This window comes from Merops nubicus, unplaced genomic scaffold (genome assembly GCF_000691845.1).
Source record: "Merops nubicus isolate BGI_N331 unplaced genomic scaffold, ASM69184v1 scaffold3179, whole genome shotgun sequence".
Lineage (NCBI taxonomy): Eukaryota > Metazoa > Chordata > Aves > Coraciiformes > Meropidae > Merops > Merops nubicus.
This window is the reverse complement of record NW_008628845.1, coordinates 9743-20272: the sequence shown is the minus strand read 5'-3', so window position 1 is coordinate 20272 and position 10530 is coordinate 9743. Positions and strand designations below refer to the sequence as shown.

At 43.1% G+C, this 10530-nt stretch overlaps 1 protein-coding gene across 1 annotated transcript; it reads right to left on the bottom strand.

Moving 5' to 3' along the window:
* Positions 1-1441: 1441 nt before the first annotated feature.
* Positions 1442-7378, bottom strand: LOC103779155 (b(0,+)-type amino acid transporter 1-like; the record flags this gene model as incomplete). The annotated part of the gene is made up of 3 exons (XM_008946776.1): positions 6635-7378; positions 4342-4475; positions 1442-1571 (listed from the first exon to the last, which is right to left on the bottom strand). Coding segments are annotated over exons 1-3 (1008 nt in total), but the record flags the coding sequence as incomplete, so codon positions are not given.
* Between the last annotated feature and the right edge of the window lie 3152 nt (positions 7379-10530).

Below are 10530 nucleotides of genomic sequence, written 5' to 3'. Positions count from 1 at the left end.
AGCAGCTGGAGGGGGGCACCGGCCTCCAGGGCTTCTATGTGTGCCCAGGTACCAGCAGCTGGGGACACTGGGATGCAGGGGCAGCTACTGGGCAGACTGCATGTCTGAGCCCGGCTGCTGGAGGGACCCTCAGTGTACATCTGTTTCTACATATAAGTGCCACTGACAGACCCTCAGTCGGGCAGAGAGGGGCCCAGGGTGAGGCCCTGGGTGCTGCCTGTGGGAGTGTGCCTGCACGTGCAGGTCTGTGCGCCCCGCTGTCGGTGCACATACAGAGCCAGGTGGACGTGTGTGTGTGTGTGGAAATGTTGTACACTTGTGTCTGTGTGGGTGTGCTTGTTGGGAATACAGGCTGAACTTACTGGCTGGGCCAGGGAGCATGGAGCTGCAGCAGGTTGACCTCTGCTGGGCTATCAGGTTTGGCTCCACTGAGCAAAAGCAATAAAAAATACTGACCCAGTGAGATGTAAGGCTCAGTGTCACCTTGTAATTGTCAAGAGGCTTGAAGAACACAGATATCTCCCTTTAATCTGCTCTTGTGAGACCCCACCTCGAATACTGTGTCCAGTTCTGGTGTCCCCACCTTAAAAAGGACATAGATCTGTTGGAACAAGTCCAGAGGAGGGCCACAAAGCTGATCCAGGGGCTGGAGCATCTCTGCTATGAGGATAGGCTGAGGGCACTGGGATTGTTCAGCCTGGAGAAGACTCCAGGGGGACCTTATAACTGCCTTTCAATACCTGAAGGGAACCTACAGGAAGACTGGAGAGGGACTTTTCACAAGAGTGTGCAGTGACAGGACAAGGGGAAATGGTTTAAACTGAAGGAGAGTAGGTTCAAGGGCAGGTTGGATGAGGCCTTGAGCAACCTGGTCTAGTTGAGAGATGGCCCTGCCCATGGCAGGGAGGTTGGATTAGATGATCTCTAGGATTCCTTCTAACTTAAGCCATTCTGTGATTCTATGATAGCCTGTGCTATATCTGAACTGGAGCACCCCATGGGAAGGCTGGAACACCTCTGACACCATCTGCAGTGCTGCACACAGAGGCAGGTTGTCAGTGCTGGGCTGCCTTCTCCATGCAAGCATGGGTGCCTCACAGCACGTAAGCACGGCCAGGTTTCCCCTTCCCAGCTAGGTCACTCCAGAGCTGGTGCCCGGTTCTCCAGTACAGCAGTATTTCAGCTGGTCATTTCAAAGCTGTTCTCAAAATTCAGGCTAGATGTAATTATGTATCTTTCTGAAATTATACAGCTGAAGAAGAAAGTCAGGAGACAATATGTGCATTACAGTTGAAAAAGATGGGGAAGAAACTCCTTGAGGAAGCAACAAACCACTGGAGAGCTATCACTGCCAGTTGAACACACACAGTGTTTTCCTGCCTGCTTTACAAGAAGGTAAAGTTGCTCAAAGCAAGCCAGACCACTTTTTTTTGGTCCTTACCATGTGTCCTTCCCTTGCAGCAATGTAGCACACGCGGCCTCCGCTGAAGAAGGTGCCGTTGGATGAACCGAAGGTGGACATGGCTACTGACAGGGAGATGAGCCATGCCCAACTGCCCAGGACTTTGGCCCTGAGGTGGGAGAGAGGGCACAGTACAACACGCAGCATTACATGGCAGGGCTGTAAAAGCTGGCACAACAGGCATAAAAAACCCTTTTCTGTGTGAATCCTGGAGATACTGCTACTGCAGCCAACACTACAAGCTTGGAAACTGCAGAAGAACTGTTCCCACCAGACCTGAAGAAACATCCTGCATTATAAACTCTTCCACAATACACAGAAGAATTTAACCCTTTAATCCCACGTGCACGTATTCCTGCTACTCTATGAATCAGCCTTAAGGCAAAGAAATTTTTTGAATTCCAGGAGTTTGGTTCTACAACATGTTCAGATATTTATGGTTTGCTTTCTCCATAACAGAATTACAAGCAGAGTTTGAAGTAAATATTTGGAAGACAGGATAAACTTCTCACCTAAAAGTGAAGCTTGTCTTCCAGAATGATGCAGCATGGAGAATAGTAATTAATAAATGCTACTGTTTGGGGTAATTATTGCATACATGTGCACACATACACAATCAAACACACTGTTCATCTAATAGGTAAAATACAAAATTCAAAAGTTTTTTAGAACACTTTGTATTTCCACCTGAATGGTATGTCTTTAAGACATATGTACTCTTTTTTAGTTTCACCTATCCCAAGCATTCAAAAATCAAGACTTGCACTTTGCAAAATCATGATAGGTGCTTATCTACAACAACAATTTTAGAAATGTAAGTTAGGAGCTTAGTATCTGGGTTATGGTCCTTCAGGCTTGAAGTTACTAAGCTACTTTCAATAACCAGAACTATTTTTTCCCCCTTTTTCAAAATGATGGGATCTGGGCATCTGCAATGATTGCACAACTCCATGACCACAAAATCTCAAGGGAAAACATGTGTCACAAAATTACTAACAAAATCTGTAGAAATCACACATTTTGAATTTAAGAGACTGGTGCTTTGCTGTTTGAACCCTGAAGATGAACTAGAGGAGCTATTGCCAGTGACTGCTTACAAGCAAACTGAGATGTGCAATTGCTGTTAAATCACTGGCATCAAAGAAATGCTGGGGAGAGTTTCATGAGCTCCTTCTGTGGCTGCACATCTCACCATTGAACAATGTTTCTCTGTGGCAGTTTTCTTCTTATATGGTGAATAAATGCATTTATGTGTGGTATATCCCTCTCTTGCTTCTCTGTAGCCCTCCCATCCCTTCTTAATGACCTGAATAGCTGGATCTCTTGCTCCTGAACCACAGCCATCACACCCTCCTCAGTCTCTGGCTATCTACCTGTCCTCCAGGATTTTGAGTGCTCAGCTTTCCGGTTCCTAGTTCAGTTTTAATTCCTGAATTGCACTCCCAGGGTGAAAAGGTTAATCGGGCAGGAAAAGGAGATGTGTTAAAAAGGAGGAAGCTCACAAATAACTTGTTAATCAGGAATGATGGGAAAGGAAGTGCAGAGAAAGTTCATGACACTGCAGCTTAGTGAGGCTTTGTAACCTGTTCAAACAAAGCACTAGGCCTTTAAAAGCTCCCACTTACAATGACATGAAAAGCTGTTAGAGAACACATCTAGCAAGAGCCCAGTCAGATCTTCAAACTGGAGACCTTGTGAACTGCACACAGAAGCAAAGCTGCTGCTGACTTTTTAGAAAGAGGATGATCTCTGGATATACAGAAATGTGTCATCGTTTCTGACAGATGACTCATTTAGTGCTATCATGGATTCTCTGTCTTTGGAAATATTTAGACTAAGGCTGGACATTCTGGTGGAAGACCATCTGGTTAGCAGACAACAGTACCCACATCTCTCACGATGATTCCTTGCCTCTCTTCCTAAAATCCTGGTCTTACACAGAGCTTCTTTAATATCACCAAACACCTCAGATTGATGGAAGGTACAAATCGTTCCTGTGCAACCCTCAGAAAGCACAACATGACTTAAAGATACAATTACCAAAGGTTACCCAACCCACATACAACACTTCTACTTCTCAAAGGTATTGAGGAGATCAATATTATTCTCCATTTCCCTGCAGATGAAGAAATGGAAACAAAAGAGTCTGGTCTGGTCTAATTTCCAGGTGCCAAGCAGACAGGATCCACCCATTTGGCTCCTGTCTCACTCCCACTGCCTCTGCGTTACTGGAGCAGCACGTTGTCCTCTCCACTTTTCTGGAAATATCTAAAATGTGGTGCATTCCCCAGGTCTGGACATGCACAGTTGCTGCATCCTCAATGTTTGTAGGGAGATGCTTCTGCTGTGCACTTCACCCCCTCTTTATGGCCACTTTCTGTGGGGAAAAACATGAGCAGGAGGGGAGCCACAGGTTCCCAGTGGGAATGCATGGGAATCAGGAGTGCTGCAGAGCATTCCATCTTGTCAGCCTTGGAGATAGGTGCACCTTGGAGAGACCATAGACCAAATAGGGATGGTCAGCCTTGGTCTTTGGTGGGGGAAGGCTATACACTGCCCTGAAGGTGACAGAGAGGGGAGCCACAGGTTCCCAGTGGGAATGCATGGGAATCAGGAGTGCTGCAGAGCACTCCGTCTTGTCAGCCTTGGAGATAGGTGCACCTTGGAGAGACCATAGACCAAATAGGATAGTGACAGAGGGAAGAATTGGCAGCATGCTTCCCTACAGCATGGCCTGACAGGTCATGTCATGTCACATCATGTCAGCAGTGCAGTGCTACCATTCCCACTGGGAATAGAACCTAAATCTCCTGAAACTCATGATGAGACCCCATATGTCACTGGACTGCACTGGCTGTGCTGGCACATGCAGAGCTCACCCCCAGGTGACAGCCACAGCTCCTGAAGACAGCAGTTCAGGGGGAGTCATGGCTGCCAAGTAGCTCACGTTTACCAGCAAATACAGGCACGTTACCAAAGGAATGGCAATCATCACAGCACGGGGAAGGGTCACCTGGAAAAGGGATGACAAGAGTGTCAGGTACAGCACATTTATGCCCACATTGGACTTTTTTTGTTTGTTATGTCTTTGCCACCACCCACGTATCTCATTCAAACTCTTTTGCTCACTAAGCTCTTCCACAGAATGAGACCATGGCAGATACACGACAAAGACCAAACAGACAGAGGCTTGTTGGCCATTAAAACTTGATTATTTTGCTTCAGGCCCTTACCTTGTCTTTTCCCTGTGCTGCCCCAACTAATTAGAATGACCGCAGTTCAGATTCGACCAGGGTATAAATGGAACCCCACCAGAGTGCCAGTTGGAGTCAGTCCCCTTGGAACAAGTGGTTTGCAGTCAGGGACCTTCCCCTTGGATCAGGGACCACCCCAAGGAAGCCTTCTGGGATTGAGCTAGCCCTCACCCCAGCTTTGCTGAGTGAATAATCCTGGATATAGTCTGAGTGAGCCCTTGCTTCTGGTGGGTGAGTGATCCTCCTTCTTGGTACCCTTGAGTGGGACCTTTTCTGTGAGTGAGGATATGCACATTTGGGGTCATCTTTCTAAAAATGAACTTTCACAGAACTTAGGAACTGCTTGCATTGTATTATGTTTTCATCTGACATCCAACTTGTAATTTACTTTGGTATGTCAGAGTGCTGGGTAACTTTTGGTTGGAATAAATCTGCATTTTAGGTAGCTACTGCTGTCTATTTTGTGTCTGCCTCCATGACAAAGGACAAAGACTTAGATCCAGATTCACATGGCAGTTTTTATACCAGTCTCCCAAAGATGTCAGGCAAAAAGTTAGTCTTAAAAAAAAAGCAAGCCACAAACAACAAAAAACCCCAAATCTTATTTTAAAAGATTTTGGTTCATAGCAGCCCAAGATGTCTGTTGCATACTTCTTGATTATTTTAATATTGATTTATTTGTTACTAGTGTGTTATGCCTCCTGGTGTGCTGCATCTTCCTATGAATACCCCTTTGACAATGATGAAGTACCAGTGTGTGTTGCAACACATTTAACTCTTCTACAGGCTAAAACAAAGCAGAGCAGCACAAAGGAGATTTACTCCAGAAAGGATTTTGTTGGTTAATTTTTCCTAGTGACAGGTTGCTGTCGTGCAACACCACAGGTCGTTTTAATGCTCATCAGAATCAACAAACATGATCATACACCTCAGAAAAAAAAAAACTACCCTGGAAAAAAGCAACTAGTAGGGTGATCATAGAGCAGCTCTATACATCTGAAAACCTGAAATAGCAATTTCTGCATTCCCCATTCCCATCACAGGACAAGGTTATAGCAAGTCCTCATGTTGTTGCCTCTGCTCTGCAAGGGTCTGAATATCAGCGCTCGCAGTCCAGTGGCAAAGAGTCCCACATGACCCCAGGATCTTGGCTGCCATTTGGGTTAATATTTAACCACGTATTTTCACTTAAGCTGTAAAATCTTGTGTGCTGCACGGGTAGAAAACACACTCTATGAACTCTGTAGTCACACAGCTCCTTCTAAAAAAGGGTCGTTCGCTGCTGTAGCGTCTGCTCTGTGAAAAGAGGTAATGTGGCACAGAGGGCTGGCGTGGGATGCAAGGGAGCTACTTCTGTGCCTATAGCATAAACAGAACAATGCTTAAGAAGGAGATATTTAAAGACAAGGCTCATTCAGAGAGTTAGATTCCCCCTCCAGTGAGGCTTGGCTTCTCTGAAGTTCCCCCTCCATGCGATGAGGACAGATCAGTGGGGGTTTGGTGCATATATTATGGATCAAGTCTTTTAGGGAATATGTGGTGTTAAGAAACCTTTATGGATTATAGCAAGGAGTGCTTTTCTGCATAAATCTAGGGTCTGCAGTGGGATCCTCTAAACACTAAGACAAAACAGCATCCGCAAAGCATCCAAGTGTTGCATAAGAGCTTTTTTTCCAGTCAGTAGGATATTTTAGTGCTTTCTTGTAGACAGACTGTTATTTTGCTTAGACACTCATTTTTATCCTTTCTGGACACATCTACAGGTGTCTTTCCCCAGAAGTCAGAACAAACCACAAGGAAAGCTCAGTAGCCTTCTCTTGATATTCTAAACCCTTGGTTATCCCTCGTAAAAAACAACAACAGATAGAATCAAACATATAAGCAACAGGATTAAGTAAAAGCCAGCTCACTCACTCACCTCAGGCTTCTTCAGTTCCTCAGTTACATAGTTCAGGTTGTTCCACCCATCATAGGACCAGAGTCCCTGGTAAAATGCCACTCCAACTGCCCCAATACCTGCACTCGTGTTTTGAAAGGCATTTTGAAAACTCTGAGTTTGTCCCTTGGCTAGCAGAACCAATCCACCCACCACGATCACCAACAAAGCCAAGAGTTTGGCAGCTGTAAAAATGTTCATAACAGACGTCGCCAGCCTCACGTTGAGGCAGTTGATGATAGTCAGAAGCAGGATGCAGGCAGAAGCTGTACATTTAATGACAACCTGCGGAGATGCGCATCCTGGGTAGAACGGCGCAACAGCGTATTCAGCAAAGCTCAGACAGACAGCTGCCAAACCAGCTGGTCTCACCAGGATAACAGAAGTGTAGGCAAAAAGGAAAGCAGGAAAAGAACCAAAAATCCTCAAGATGTAAATATATTCTCCTCCAGACTCTTTAATTATGGTTCCAAGCTCCGCGTACGACAAGGCTCCAAACATGGCCAGGAGACCGCATGCTGCCCAGATCAGGAGGCTGCTGGCAGGGCTGCCCATATGATGGAGGACCCACTGAGGGGACATAAAGATCCCTGAGCCTATCATGGTGCCTGCAATCAATGACACTCCGCTCAGCAGGCCGACCTCTTGCTTCAGTCTTAATTTCTCTTCCCCTTCACTCCAATCTGTGGATGGAGCCGATGAATCTGTTGCCTTTCTTTTTCTCATTGTGGAAATGTTAGGTGACGATGTTGTCAGGAGATAATATGGAACTAGACTGAGGCATTTGAATAAGAACTACCCCCAGCTTTTAAGGTTAAGTTAATAATTACAAAAGTCTCCCTGAACAATGTCAAGAAATACAAATGTATCTTCCGCGTTTAGCAGTCCTTCATTACCCACCTTATCTTGAGAATTTATCAGGGTTCAGGTTCTGCCAAGGCTGATTATCTTTGAGTGTCATTGTAAGCAATGGTAATGGATAGCATTCAGCACCACCTCAGAATCACTCAGCACCTTACTGGACTGTGTCCCTGATTACCTATCCTTTAAATTATGCTTCACGCGGCATCTAAAATAAGGACCAGGTAAGAAAAAAACCCCCTGCAAATCTCTACTTTATTCTTTGACTGAATTTAATGCTCAAGCACCTGCTTTAGTGGTCAATCGTATTTTCATTCCCCACTATGAAGAGATCAAACAAACAAGCCTGTCACCTAACATGGCTTTGCTCAACAAGGAACATTTCCAGTGTCTTAATCCAAGTCATAGAAACATTCTGCTAAAAATAGTCCAGAGACCGTTTTTCTGCACAAAAGTAGGGGGTAATTCTGGCTTTTTTAAATTTTAGAAAGTGCAGGAGGAGAAGAGTGAAAAGACAATACATTTTCATGGACCTTTTTGCCAGTGTACATGAGGTTTGCACATTCTTACCAGACCATGATCTTCAGAGGACTTTGTCATCATACACACGTGTCAGTGCACACCCAAGGGAAACAGAGCACAAGCTTTGGGAAATGCCATTGACCCTCCTTAGATATCTAATGTGAAATATCAGACTTCGGAGGGGGTTCTACTACAAATCTGTTAGAGTGCATGCTGGTGTATTCTGTGATCTGTCGTATGTACAAAATACTGAGCAGAAGGGGATTTACACATGGATTACTTTGAACTTAAGCTAAACTCTACTGATTGCAACTGCAAAAGAGAGTTACTGCCCTTGGTGGTCTCTTGCAGACTTCTGCTGTGATAAGTGCCAGAAAACAGGAGTGAGAGCTTCACCAGCCCTTCATGGAAACAGCAGACCTTGAACCTTTAAAACTATCTGTCCTCCTGAACCATTTGAGCTAAAAAAAGCATGAATATAAACAGAGAGGTACTTTCGTTGTTTGTGTAAAAATTCCTTCTCTTCTAAAACACATTTATCTTTCCTTGTTTCTTTCTTTTTTTTTTTTTTTAATCATCTCACTAACTTTGCAGTTTTCTGCAAGAAGAGTTATCTTGAACTCCTAGCAGAACTTGTGAGTCTATAAGAAAACCAACATAAACAAGTGATATTTCTCATGCTAAATAAATAAATACATTTTTATTTCATAATAAGATGTTAAATAAATAAATAAAGTTGCAGAAATTTTAGAATTGGGTTGGAAGACTAATTTCTTCAAAGAAGCAAAAAAAAGAATTCAAATCTCACTAAAGAGTAAGGGTTTTTTTACAGTAAAAACCTTAATATTATATGAATGATTATTTGGACTAGATGACCTTTAAATGCCCCTTCCACCAAAGTATTCTATGAAGGAAATAATGAGAAAAAGGGGGTGGGTGTGTGTGTGTGTGTGTAAGGGATATTAGAAGATAGTCCTAATACCAACTCCTAATTTCTCCTAATGTCAAAGTCCCTTATCAAAATTCAGAGCTGATAAAGCTGTAACTAAAAGAAGTGAAAGGTTACTCTGATAAGTAGGTTTTTAGGTCTTCCTAGCAAAGATGTGAGTTCTGTTAAGAAATATACACATCTTGTACTGCAAGGATGCAGGTTAATGGTTTGCAAAGTGCTTGAGAACTTGGGAGGGAGGCCTCCCAGTAATGCCAAGTACTTTGTTTTACTTCTACCAAATGACAGTTCTCTTCTGTTAGCCGGTTTAGCTATTTGTAGTGTATTCTTTTAAAAATTAGTAATCACAGTGGTAGGTGATGCTGGAATCCTTCATAGGTCTAAAGATCTGTTTTTTTCTGCTCTGTAGACACTCTGCTTCTGTGTGCATCTGTACATGTATCATGTATACCAAACTTAATTGAAAGTGTATTCAAAAAGTGTGGTTAAGTCAATGCTGAAGGAAAATTTAACATGACTGCAGGTAGTTAAGTATCCTTGTAGTAAGTTTACAGACATTTTTCCATAATTGTTCTCCTATTTCAATGAAGGAGCTGCTTTTCTAAAGTGTAAATGTAAATATCTTGGAGGGCCCGAGAGGATCTTTTCAAACCTCTACAGTTCTTGCTCCTAGAAATGAAGAACTTTTAATATAATGTAGAAAGAATCAGAATTTCTTCAAACTTGATCACATAAAAAAAAATTCTGTAAGAGCTCTCAGGTAACCAGGATTAATTAACTGGTACATCAATAGCTTCAGTCAGTTTCTAAAGGGAGATCTATTTCCAATCCCAGGATCATTGTTACTCAGTTCTAACTGCTTCTACCTAAAGTTATAATTAATCTAATTAATCATGGTAAGAACTTGAGGCTATTCCTGTGGAAGATAAGACAGTCTGATTGCTTTGGAGCTTTTTTTCCCATTGACTTGTTCTTTTTTTTGACTGTTACTAGCAGTAAGGAGCAGCCATAAGATATTTTGGTCAAATGGATTGTCACAAGTATAATTTGTCAAAACTGGCTATGCAAAAGGTCACCTCACTGCTCCCCTTCAGAAGCTGTATATAAGGAGGAGTAAAAATAAAAGTACTGCTTTCTCCTTATATCAATTAGCAGAGCTTTGTTGCTCAGGCTGTCACATAATAAATCCACTACCTAAACAACTATCACTTTTCCTTTACTTCTGACATAGCAATGGGTGATTGCCATCTACTGGTCTCTAAACAATAAGGCAGCTTTGCCCAGTGAAACATGGCTCAGTCATGAGTAATCTTGCATTATTGATTAAAAAGAAACCCCATAATAAGTATGAGTTATTCCTCCTTAATATCCTTAGGGTTAATTTTATCCCAGCAATAGCTAAAAGGACTAGAGAAAACTAATATAAGGTAAAGGCCAATGTCAGTGACGAGAACTAGACAAAACATGGACAAGTATTTTGCAATATTTAATTTTAGGTCCTGGGAATGGTATTTGGAACACAGTTAGGAGTTTGGCTTACCTGTCC